At 43.8% G+C, this 13,434-nt stretch overlaps 1 protein-coding gene across 2 annotated transcripts in view; it reads right to left on the minus strand.

The window, feature by feature from the left end:
* epha2b (eph receptor A2 b) overlaps positions 1-12,574 on the minus strand; it is a 47,149-nt gene extending 34,575 nt beyond the window's left edge. The window contains exons 1-3 of one of the 2 annotated variants that reach the window (XM_060852142.1): positions 12,496-12,574; positions 4,662-4,729; positions 3,052-3,712 (exon numbers count right to left, since the gene is read on the minus strand). In XM_060852142.1, coding sequence (XP_060708125.1) covers positions 3,052-3,670 — 619 coding nt within the window. In that variant the 5' untranslated portion in view covers positions 3,671-3,712; positions 4,662-4,729; positions 12,496-12,574. Of the gene's footprint in view, positions 1-3,051; positions 3,713-4,661; positions 4,730-12,006; positions 12,167-12,495 lie in introns of those variants that run through there. The other variant, XM_060852141.1, reaches the window with a different exon arrangement.
* Positions 12,575-13,434: the final 860 nt, after the last annotated feature.

Raw genomic sequence — 13,434 nt, forward strand, 5'->3', positions numbered from 1 at the left:
TGCTCCTCTCCTATTCCCCAATACTTCGCTGAAACAACCCTTCACTCAAGCAGTGAGCAAGTAATTTGGCTTTAGCAGCCAAACCCAATTCGATCTTCACCGGCCTCATGTGCACCTTTCAGGTTTGAAATCTCAAGTAGCGATCATGAGTCAGGAACCCCCCCCTCAATAAATGTTCGCTCAGGAGCAGTGAAGCAAATTGGCTTGAACTATAAACAGTCAACGCAACAGAAAATGGGAGTTAATGTAGATTTTCCCAAACTGCATGACCTGTTACTACAGAAATCTAAGTGTATTGAATGAAGACCAGGCAGCAGTCACAAGAATGGAGGTGTCCAGTACATCTTTGGGGCAAAAACATCCCCCCCACTCCCCAAACTTGGTAAAATCTTATATAAACACATCCTGGTCTAATTACAGATTAACTTCATAACCAGATCATTAGACCTTCTTTAAAAAGGAGTTGGCTGGTGCCATCCTGTCTGACACCTCAGTCAGACTTCAAAATGCAGGATTTGTTTAACTCAGAAACAAGAATTATTGAAAATATCCAGAGTAACGTTGGACATCTGCCAACTTCAAACAATAATTGGATCTTGTACTAGATGCAGATTATCCAGTTCCTCCCTGAATATCGACTAATCCCCTTCTTCAAAAAAGAACACAGGTTGAAAGAAAGACTCCCTTTGTCACCCTGAGTCAATTGTGGTAAAGTACAAAACCCAAACTCTCGCTGTATGGCTGCTTATTGAATGGTTTAATGCGTGTATGGACAGGGGAGTTCTAATGAACATGCAGCTCACTAAATCCATTGGCCTTGTCAAATAATGCTACCTCCACCTCAAAGTGCAACTAACTTCCTGTTTTGCAAGTGAAGGGCATTCCACACTAATTAACCAAAAAGGTGCACAAAGCCCAGCTCAGGCGTAGGAGGTGGAAACGGTTTGATACAACGTGGCTCCCCACGGTTACAGCAGTTTCACCTCCTCCTCCTCCTCCTCCTCAAGCAATCAACCCCGTTTCTCATTCTTTGCACAGAAACGACCAATCCCTCAGAACTGACAGAGCTACAGCCCCAAAAGACAAAAAAACGACGCATCAACCTCCTGATCCATCTCACTTGCCCAACTGAAGCATCTTGAAATTCTAATGGGCTGCAGCGCTTCTCAGTTTGAAAGAGGTCAAATACCAAAGAAATAAAGACAACCTTTGATGTGAGGAATTGGTATTAGGCATCAAACATCAACGCTGCCAAGAGGACCATTCTTACAACTAGTTTATATTTTACCAGAGTTCGAGATGGGTTCAGAATAAATATGTTCCCATTCGCGGCATGGTGACTCAGTGGTTAGCACTGCTGCCTCACAGTGCCAGGGACCAGGGCTCAATTCCAGCCTCGGGTGACTGTGTGAAGTTTGCATATTCTCCCCGTGTCTGTGTGGGTTTCCTCCGGTTGCTCCAGTTTCCACAATCCAAAGATGTGCAGGTCAAGTGAATTGGCCATGCTAAAATTACCCATATAGTGTTAGGTGTATTAGTCAGGGTTAAATGTAGGGAAACAAGTCTTGGTGGGTTACTCTTTGGAGAGTCGGTGTGGACTTGTTGGGCTGAAGGACCTGTTTATACACTGTCAGGAACCTAATCTAATTAACTCCTATTTATTGTCAGGAGAAAACAATTGGTTTTGGAAAGAGAAGCACAATGAGCCAATCCCAATGAAAAGTTTCAGGATTCTGAAGGGAAAAAAAAACTGTTGTTCACTTACAAAACGAGGCAATCACATCAAGAAAAGAAAGAAAGTCAGGGACTATTATTTACCCAGAGAAGTTATTGCAGGAAAGGTTGTTGGTGTAGATATAACACGCACACACGTTTATGGAGCAACAGCCCAAGGTATGTGGTGACTAAATGGGTCAATCCATCAAAATTTTTTTAAACAAGGACAAGGTCCTTTGCTTGTTGCAAAGAATTCTGTGCTGGCAGCAAAGGTGGAAATTAATCTCACCGTTGCAGTTACACCAAGTAATCTGAACTAAACTAGTTAACATTCCAGCCTCACTAATACATTGCATAAGTATCATAGAAAATAAATTAAACCCTCCAGGTTTTTTTGACTATATTTCATCCAGAGCCCAGTCAATAGTGAGGACAACATGTGGCTTGTTATTACATTAACATTTCCTTAAGATCTGAAGAATTGGGGAACAAAAACACAGAACTTTACCAGTAACAGAGGCAGAGACTGTGGAATGTCTATTATATAGCGTAATGGAATTTCACATATGCCCAGAAGTAGGGAGGGTCTCCAGTAAATCACTGATGAGTGACTGAGGCCACATCTCATTAAACAAACTCGCTACACAACAGCGTTCATTGTCCGATGAATTCTTTTGACAACTATGTTTCCCCGACCGTCCACTCCACCACAAACCCCACCCACCTGACCTCAAGCCCAGTGTTCAACATACCCCCCAGAATTTACAACGGGGCTTTGTTCAGTGTTCAGCAGGTCTCACCCAGGCACCTTCTGTGGTGCTGCATCAAAGTGAACTCAGCTCCTGAGACTAAACCCCAACATAACTCTCCGCCTGTGCAATTTAAATAAAGCAAGAAAAATTGTACACATGAACACACACAGATGTGTGTATCTCTCTCGCACACAGAGATACCGATTTCTCTCCAAACTGAGTCCAGGACGAGCAGATGCTCTGCTAAGGTCAACATGGGGTTAAAGTGCAGTTGCACCATCAGACCATAGTCCATATCAGAGGTGTGCAGAATAAGGCAAACCACCAAAGAATGAGAGAGAGTTGGGAGACAGGAGTTAATTGTCACTAGAATTCCTTTTGTTTATGGGACATAATTGCAAACAAAAGTTGGAATTAACAAAGATTAATCCTGTGCCATTTAGTAACGTATGGACTGACATACAGCCCTGGTAATATAGAATTCTGTGTCCTCCCTTTCCCTCCATCGTACAGCTTTACAAATGATAGCTTGATCAGTCCTCATGTTATACAACCTCAGGAGTTCAAACTGGACAGCACTTACCTTTGCAGGTACCATTCACCATCTCGTATGCAGCTCTGCACATACACTGCCCAACCGGGACCAACCACTCGCCATCAGCATTGCAGTACATCTTCGGAGGCTCATGGGCCACTGCGTTCTCGACACAAGATCCGACAACCTCAGAGAGCGCTTGAGAATCCTCGCCAGCTATGGTTTCTGGAAAGGTGGCCATGTTGCGAACCATGGCTGGGCACTTCTTGTAATACACACGCACAGACAGGAGCGCGACGCAGGCACCGACATCTTGAAAAGCTAAATAAAAGCCTTTCTGCTTCAGTGGGCCCACTGCACGCACCTCGACATTAACCTTCACGTTTCGGGAGCTAAAGTCCTCTTTCTTGGTGGCTTCATCTGGTGCTATGGTGTCAATTTTTTTGAACTGGTTCTTCCTAAAGATTGTTCCATAATCAAAGTCCGACTCAACATAGTAGAGGTTGAAGGTCTCCTTGCAGGAGGTCTCTATCTCGGGGAAGCTGTTGCAGTCGCGCACAGTGAACTTGAGCTCGACGAATATTCGCTGAGCTTCTCCGCGGTAGATCCAGTTAGTCCGTAACCAATTGTCCTGATCACCTTCCACCACATTACACACACTGTACATGTATATGGGGGTGTCATTCCACACATTCTGAAGAAGATCCCACTGCAAACAAGAGGAGGAGAGAAAAAAAAATTGCAAGGGAACAGCCATTCAGAGCTACAGGTGAAATGCTCCATTGGAGCAAAGGAAAGTTATTTACCCGCACATCCACATCTCCTCCCTACATCTCTGAAGGCAGGGACTTTCAACACTTCTGTGTATCACTGTTTTAATACCATTGACAATTTTACTCTTACCAGAAAAAAGCCTTTCCTAGTTTTTTCACCCAGCCACCACACTCCGTTCCCTACCTGGGTGGCTATAATTGAGTGGCCATTCTCTAGCACAGGAACTTGGATCATGACAATCGAGAGGGAAGACTTCAGACTGCCCCAGCAATCCCCAATCCTTGAACAGCAAGTGCAGTCAGAGGTCAGGTGACTGCAAAATGGCAATGCGGCCACAGCTGAAGAGCCAGTAAATGCATGGGAGATGAAAAAATGGCCATTGGGGGAAAAAAAATGGAGTGTGTGGAATTCTCTCCTAGAAGTCATGCCGGCTGCTTAGGAAGACAAAGCTGTTGAGAAGTGACAGGGAGGGAAAAAAAAATAAATCACACAAAGTAAATGAGCAGCTTCAATTGTATATTCAATCAATGCTAGTGAGAAAACTGGGTTATAGTTCAGACCATTGTGATGGTCACATCTCTGCTCCATGGAGTTCCAAAATTGCCAATACCCTCCCACCCCCACTTTAAGAAATTAATCCATCATTCAAAGTACAGTGCAGCTCGGAGATGGATTGGGGGTGGCTTGATGACCTTAAGATATCACTACAGAAGGCGGCCATTTGGCCCATCGAGTCTGCTCTGCCATTCAATCATGGCTGAATGGTTTTTCAACCCCATTCTCCTGCCTTCTCCCCGTAACCTTTGAACCCCTTGCTAATGAAGAACCTCTCTGTCCTAATTACACTCAATGGCAGGTTACCCCAAAACAGCCCGGGTACTTACAGCTGCATTGTAGGGGTCAGTCAGCCAGCCAAGCTCTCCATGTGCTGAGGCAAAATCCAACAGGACAACTAAAAGACAAAAAAGGACAAGTTATGTTACAATGAGTAAATGGTAATCCAGTAGACAGTGTAATAAAATACATTCAAATACAGAAACTCAAATCTGAAAACATAGTCAAAGAGGTATATAGCATGAAAACAGAACCTTCAGTCCAACTTGTCCATGCCATTCAGATATCCTAATCTCTCTGATTTACCAGCATGCGACCCATTCCTCTCTAAACCCTTCCAATTCACGTAGCCATCCACTTGCCTTTTGAATGCTGTAATTGTACCTGCCTTTTTCCACCCCAGAACACTTGCCAATTTTTCTATTCAATGATGCACTGAAAGAAATCACTATGTAGGTGAAATACAGACAGCAATTAAGAGACAAATTCACAGTACAGAATATCTGAAAGCATATCCAAAGTTTGACTGCTCCCATTCAACTTTTGTTTTGCTGAAGGCTTTCCTGGAGATCTGCTTATTCTGAACCAATTAAGCACAGCAAAGATGCTGGAGTTCCTGCCACACCAATATTCCTCCGGACGTTTTGTTAATGCAAGCGCCCCACCAAAATACCACAGCTTCCACTTTCCATTCTTATTCTGTAGATAATGACTTCGTGCACTTCCGTCCCAGGTTTCAAAAGCTCTGAAATTCTTTACATTTCTCCTTTTTCCAAACCCATCACCGTGTTTAGCATCACTTAATCAATACTCATGGGTTAACTGCGTTCCTGCCTCTTAATTCTTTCAACTTTGGGACTGTCTGGAGTTGAGATGGATTGTGAGAAGCAATCCCAGCTTCTCACTTTAAAAACACCTGCAAAAGTCTCATCAAATTTGGGAAATCTGGCACCAAGATCAAATTACACGGCACTTAGAGCCTTCAGCGCCCCATCCCCTCGTTCACATACTCGGAACATGGATACACTAACATCTGCAGCTTATTAGGAAGCACACAAAGCAAAATGCACAGTGACCTCTGAACCCCACAAACTTGATGCATGTCATAAAGTGATGTGGGCTGCAGAGGGTTTTTTTTTAAAAATGGAGAGACAGACAATTCATCTTTTTATTGTTGCACACAGACAACCTGTCGGGGCCAATCAATGTCTGACGCAAACTCAGCCTTTCAACATTCCTGTGGGCTGTCAGCAAAACTCCATCATTTAATCAAGACAGGGCTCTTGGGTCAGGCTCTTCAGAAACCCACAGAATAAAGACAACAGTCAAGGGGGGGGGGGGGGGGGGGGGGGAAGTGCACAGTAACTCCTCTCCCCACCCCTAAATTGCATGCCCTTTATCACAGAAGGGATCATCTTACTGGGTGCACATCCCATTCACGAGTTCCCCCCCCCCCCCCCCCCAGACACTGTGCCCAATCTGAGGTACTGAGGGATAAGTGGATGTAATGATATCAATCCAAGTGGGTCATCTCTGATGAAGAGCCAGCTAGATTTGAAACATTAGCTTGTTCTCTCTCTCTCTCCCTCCACAGATGCTGCCTGACCTGCTGTAATATCCAGCACTTTGTTTTCAGTGGATCAACCCTGCTCTTCAACTTCAGCAGCAGGACAACCGGACTTCATGCGTTCAGAACAATCACTGAAGCCAGTGTAACACCAGCCCTTCTCCTAGCCCTCCATTCCCACTTCTTTCAGAGTGTACCTTTGATTAACACAAGATGACAGAGCTGAGACTTTCCTTATCTATTTGACTCAATATCAGAACTACAAAGCTTCTTTACCTGCTGGCACCACTGATGTCACAGCAGTTGAGCTCATTCATTGGACAAAGCGATCACCTCATCACACTATAAATCAAACCAGGAACTGCAATCTTAAAATTCCCCTCCCGCACACACTATTGGATCCTGAGGGCCATTGATAAGCTGCATACTGGGAGGATATTTCTCAGAAAATTAGAATTAGAAGGAAGACAGTTTAAAAATAAAGAGGTGTCCCTTTTAGGAAATTTTTAAAAATCCTCTGCAAGTAATTAGTCTGTGGAATTCTCTTCCCAAGGAGGCCACATCTTCAAACTTATTTAAGGCTGGGTTGAAGATATTTTAACAAACAAGGGAGGCAAAGATTTTTGTTGGATGGAGGGGGGAAAAAAGAAAATGGATTTGAGACTGCAACCAGAGAAGCCATGTTCTTATTGAATGGCAAAGCAAGCTCAAAGGGCTGAATGGCCTCCTCACATTCTCTCTCTCTCTCTCTCTTCCTATAACTAGGCAGCAGAGGGAAACGTGAAGAAACATTACAGGTCTGTGACTTTTCATCAGCAAGTGGAAATGTCAAGTTTGAAACATGAGCCGTTTCCCTCTTCACAGATGCTACCTGTAATGCTGAGTATTTCCAGCATTACCTGTTCTTACTTCAGATTTCCAACTTTTGCAATATTTTGTGTCATGCCCTTAAGCAAACAGTTGATTGAGCCAGTCACTTACAGGGCAGTGTCCCACAGTCACAGGCAATAACCACTAATGACTTGTGACTGGAGAGGAGTCAGTACAGGATCCTGATAAAGGGAAAATCAGCAAAGTTGAAGATGACAAATCAAGGGTGGAGGAATCAACAGCAGCCCTTTTTAGTTGAGGAAGTGGAACACGATAGGGAGGGAGAAACTACAGAACTGCAGGCAGATAGTGTGCATGAAACTAAATGGAGAGAGTAATGAAATCCTTCAATGGAATGGGGTGCCAGAAAAGGAGCAAATCACCTAGCCCCTGAGCTTAAAGAAGAAACATGATCACTTTTTTAAAAATACTCCTTTTCTACCTTGCAATAAACACTCCTGCTCCAGCCAGACAAAATCATTCTCCCAAGGAGATGATCAAAATGGAATTTCAAAGATAGAGGAGGCAGACTAAATTGGTCTCTGGAAGTCCCACCTACAGTCACCTCATCCATACTTCCAGAAATATTTCCGATTCTCCAAGTCTCTTTGATGCTGTCCTTCATCATGATCCCAACCCCTTGCCCACACCACTTTGATCTATTTTTCTTTAAAAAAAGGTGTTTATCATCTGATAATAAACATCAAATTCAGTATTTACAACAAGTACTTAATTTACATAGCACCACAGATTTTCAGAGTTGAATCAGGCTATACACCTGTTTATGCTGCAGACAAGGCTCCTCCTGCCCTTCTTTAATCAATCCTATCTACGTAACCTGCAATTCCATCTCCCTTGTGTTTGTATAATTTGCCTCTTAAACATTCAAGCATTATTCAGCTCATCAACATCGTCTGATAACGAATTCCGTTGTCCACTGACTAGAGTAAAAAAAATGTGTACATCTGCCAAATTACCCTTTGGGTTTCTTAGCGATCTTTCTAATTTATTGCCCTGGTCTCCAACTCAGGTCAGATTCACAATCGCTAAGAGTTGCAGCAGCTCACCCACAAGCCTATCTTTTCCTAGGCAGATAAAAAAAGTCCCAACTTGTTTCAATATTTCCAGAATGATCCTCCGTTCTGATATCTGTCTGGCAAGTTACTGCTGCACCTATAGGATGTCTCTACTCTATACCCTTTTCATAATAGAATACTGCATATAATTCTGGTTTTCACAAGTGTGATTTAAACAAAGTTCCATACATGTCTAACTTGTAACAAGTGTAATTTTTCAATTCTACCCTCTTAAAAATGAACCCCAGTGCTTTGATTGCCTTTATTTAAAAAACCTCATTAAACTGTTCATAGCAGCGTTACCATTTAAAATTGTCCCGAGACAACTTATCAATTATATGGGGAACAGACGCCTCGTCATGGGGAGAAGGTCACCAAAGGTCAGAGAAAAAAAAAATGGGTTTTCAAAAAAGCTTCTATGAGAGATGGAGACTTTGTGGACAGTGTTATACCTCTATTCAACCGGAACAATGTGAGTAATAACCCATGATACACGCTACAATTTTCCCCATTTTGTCAACTGAATGCAGCTACAAAAGTAGGATCTTTACAGAAGAGTTTCAAGAAACACCAATTGCAAAATTCTATACTGAGTTGGGTTTAGGAAGTACGTGAAATCAGGAGAACAATTCAATAGAATTCCTGTAACAATCCAGGATTTATTGAAACAAAAGCCGAGAAAAAAAAAGAGACAACTTTGAAAGCTCAAAGTTTATGAGCAAACATCAAAAGATGCTGGATATAAATAGCAGGTTGGCGTCTGGTGAGGAGCTCCCATGTGAAGTGACAGCCTCTCTTTTCACCATTAAAACCAGGCATTGAAATAAAATCCAAGCACTCTGCTTTTAGTTCAAGTAACCAGGTACATGGAATTTTATTTATTTCTACGCAGATTTCTTAACGAAGGATGACCACGCTTGTTGGTCTGTGAAGGTGCACTCCATGAGATGCACAAACTTTAAACACACACACTTCTATTCATTTGCAGCAGTAACCAGTTACTGCTGAATGATGTTCAGATCCAGAACACTTAGAGAGAAAAAAAAAACAGGCTTCCGAAGTCTCTTGACCCATTAACTTCAGACAAGTTAAGCTAAATGGGAAATGTAGTAAAAACCACGAGTGAAAAGTGTAGTCAGATCTTTGTTGAGGCTAGCATGGATGTGATGGGCTGAACTGCCTCCTTCAGTACTGTGAACATTTATGAGTCTATAAATGTGTGGAGAAAAATGAGCAAGAGTTCAGCTGGGAGTCACATACCACACTGGCAGAGCTCAAGAAACAGGTTGATCACTCTCACCCTGAGACAGACAGTATTTAAAAAGATAAACTTTCAGCCTCAAGGCCCCCACCCCCAGTTCTAATAACCAATCTGGCTAGTAACAGGATACCAGCAACCTTGCCTTTGAGAGTTATTGTTGGTTACACAGGAAAAGCAGCTCGAGAGGAACATTTCTACATCATTCACATCCTCTCGGTAACACAGTCAAGAGCCAAATGGGAAGAAGCTATCACAAAACAGGGGGATTTTAAAGGAACTCCACAGCTGCATTTTAACTTCACATTTCCTGAAAACAGGAATCATTTTGTTTGTAGTCATCAAGAATGTTGCCTGGTGTAGTAACAGGATGTGGAAGGCTGCATGAAATGCAGAGAGATGATGGCAAAAGAGCAATGAATTTTTGGTCTTCTGACTGGAGTTGTTTAAAGCGCATGACCTCACAACAGATTTTTAAAGAAAAGTTACCCTTCATTCAACATACAAACACAATTCCAGTTCTCAGAAGCTTTTATAATACAAAAAACCAACATAAAAGAAAACCAGGGCCACTTGTTAGATTAAAGAAACTGGAAAGGTTTGTTTCTTCATAACTTGTGTCTGCTTACAGAAAATGAGAGACCGCCTCATTGAAGCTTCAAAAGGATTAAATCTCTTTTGAAATCTAAACCTACACCTTCATTTCACACATCACACTTCAAACATGCAGGATTTTAAACTGCTAGACTGCGCTGTCCCCTCTCTTTATTGGCCACCATTTTTTTTTAAAAAAGTGACTCCCTCCTTGCCCAAACAGGTTAAGTTACTGCAGGTTTTCCAGAGAAATTGCCCCAAATGGCAATTCAGAATTGGGTGACAACTGGCTGCTCTACCAGGAATGTCATCACTAATGATCCTAACTGTGCCCCCACACCCCCCCTCCCCGACATTAAAACAGTGCAGTCACTCCAAAGTGAGCAGATACAGAAACATTGGCTCCAAATTCTAGTCACTGGATACCAGTGACAAAAGGCTTCTTTTATTCTAATAGAGACAGAGCTGGAGAAAATCAAGACACCCAAAAAAATACCAATCCACCCATTCCTCCTCTTGACCATATTACACCCAGAACAAAAAGTGGATACAGCCAAAGGGACTGCCTCAGAACTTCAGGTGGAAATTTGGATCTGAATTTCAAATTCTGATGAAACGCTCACCCTTGTAGCGATAAACACTCAGGAGACTAACCCACCACCTGATCATTCCTGGCATTTTCTGGCTTTTGCTCCAACATTTGAAGCTTTTCCTTCTTCCAGGGAAAATCCCCCTCCTGGTACAAACTGATGGAATTCATCTGGGGCAACGCAGTGTCTCAGTGGTTAGCACTGTTGCCTCACAGCACCAGGGACCTGGATTCGATTCCCACATTCTCCCAGCGTCTGCGTTTCCTCCCAGAGTCCAATGATTCAGGTGGATTGGCCGTGCTAATTTGTCCATTGTGTTAGGTGCATTAGTCAGGGGTAAATAGAAGATAAGGGAATGGGTCTGGCTGGGCTATTCTTTGGATGGTCAGTGTGAACATGTTGGGTCGAAGGGCCTGTTTCCATACTGTAGGGAATCTGATTTAATCTAATAAACACCAAATGGAGGGGGTTCCTCTCACTTAGAAAAGAAAGGGATAGAATACTTGATTTGGGGGGGGACAGAAGACTCAGGGCTTTGGGGAAAGGAGGGTGAAAGCATGACCAATTTGGGACAGTATGGTGGCTCATAAGTAAGCATCATTGCCTCTCAGCACCAGCGACCTGGGTTCGATTCCAGCCTTGGGCAACTGTCTGCGTGGGTTTCCTCCCACAGTCCAAAGATGCCCAGATTGGGTGGATTGGCTTTGCTAAATTGTCCGATGGTGTGTGGGTTAGCCATGGGAAATGCAGCGTTACAGGAATGGGGTGGATGCTCATTGGAGGGTCAGCGTGGACTCGGTGGGCCGAATGGGCTGCTTCCACAACAAAGCAGCTAGTATAAGACTAAATGGTCAGTGTGAACATGTTGGGTCGAAGGGCCTGTTTCCATACTGTAGGGAATCTGATTTAATCTAATACCTCTACAGCAAAACCTTACCAATCACAGCTTTCAAGTCTTTCGCAGTGCGCTTTTAAGCCAGGGGAAAGAGGCGACAGGGGTAGAGAACCGGCAGTCTTATTCTACCAACCTACAGAGAGTTAAATCCCAGGCAGTTCCCCAACTGAAGCAACAGTTGGAGAGCTATCGATAAAACTCAATCCGAAACTGTTCCAACTCAAATAGTTTTTATTTCAATTGTCAAAAGTCAGAAAACGAAAAGGGGAGTCGGGGGGAATCAGACACCTGCCTGGGCAGAAAACCCAGAGCCACGATTTGTAACAGGAATAAAACAAAAAAATACAGCAATAGAAAGTTAGAAACAGAGAGAGAAAAAAAGATCGAGATATGTACACACCTAGCCACAGGGACACACGGATAGAGAAAGACAGAGACACCGACAGAGATGTAGATACACACACAATAGCACAGACCCCAATGCCTACTAATTCCACCCCAAAATTGACCCATTGAAAGGTAAGAAATGGTACTTTGCTCCTTACCCTCCTCAGCCTGGTGGGTGAAGCTGACTGCTGTAAGGAACAGCAGGGAGAGCAGAGAGGCTTGGGCCAGGTGCTGCGGCTTCTCCATAGCAGGCTGGCGGACTGGTCAGAGTGACTGACGGAGTGAGAGAGTGCAACCCGGGCTCCGACTGAAAACTTTCAGTAAAACTTCCCCTCCCCCTCGGCCCAAACTTTCATTCATGTTCCAGTGACGCCAGCGTCCCCACCCCCTTCTCACTCATTGAACATTCCCAATTCTACCTGGAGACATCCAATCAGCGTGCGCTCCAAATTCCTGGCCGGGGTGTGGTAGAGCAGGGGGGGGGGGGTGGTGGGGAGAGTTGGCTCAGTGCCCTGGGCTGGGAGGAGGCGGAATGGAGCCTGAGAACTCGGCAGTTCCCACACACACACACACACTGCACCAGGACTCAGCCTGTTATTAGACAGGTCCGGGCAGGTCCCTGGAAAAGAGGAGAATTAAACACTCACGTTGTACAGACTGTAGCGAAACCCAAACACCTGAGGCGAGTCATCCAGCTTTTCCATCGTCTCTAGACCGTCTCCCTCTTTCTTCATTTTGGGAAGTTCGCTCTTGCTGAACCGAAAGCAAAAATTGCTGGGGTAAATTACTCAGCAGGTCTGGCAGCATCTGTACAGCGAAATCAGGTCAAAAATCTCACTTACACAAGGTTACTCCAACGGGTTTATTTGAAATCACCAGCTTTCCCATTGCTGCTCCTTCCTCAGCTACTAGTGAGAGAAGAAGACTTTAGACACAGAATTTGTAAGGAAAAGATCAATCAAGAGAAATCAGAGTTAACATTTCAAGTGACCCTTCCTCAGAGTTTTATCCCTCTGCATCCCCATCTTAACGAATTTCAGTCACAACATTCTGTCACCTTCGCCTCCGTGCCCATTTCTTTGGACCGCTTCTCTTCACTCTTGCTGACCTCGGAATATGCCCTCCCCAGAAGGTCCAAACAATCACTGTGCTGCAATTGTTTATCACATCTCATCTTCCAAAACCTCTGTGACGTCCTCACTCTGTATATCCTATGGTTAGGGAGAGTTCATATGTTAATGAGGATTATGTCTGCAGGAAATGTCTTTGGTTACAAATCCTATCAGATCGAATAGATCAGTTGGAGCGACAGTTAGAGGTAACGAGAATTTTACAAGAGCCGGGGGTAAGATGGATGGCAGTTATAGGAAGCTGCAGATACAGTCAGATAGATGGGTTTACTCCAGGAAAGGCAGGAAGGGTATGCAGGTAGTGCAAGAGAAAATGAGGACTGCAGATGCTGGAGATCAGAGTTGAGAATGTGGTGCTGGAAAAGCACAGCAGGTTAGGCAGCATTCAAGGAGCAGGAGTATCAATGTTCTTCATCAGGAATGAGGTAGTGCAGGACTGTGGCTATCCCCATTTCA

Source organism: Hemiscyllium ocellatum, chromosome 37, assembly GCF_020745735.1.
Source record: "Hemiscyllium ocellatum isolate sHemOce1 chromosome 37, sHemOce1.pat.X.cur, whole genome shotgun sequence".
Lineage (NCBI taxonomy): Eukaryota > Metazoa > Chordata > Chondrichthyes > Orectolobiformes > Hemiscylliidae > Hemiscyllium > Hemiscyllium ocellatum.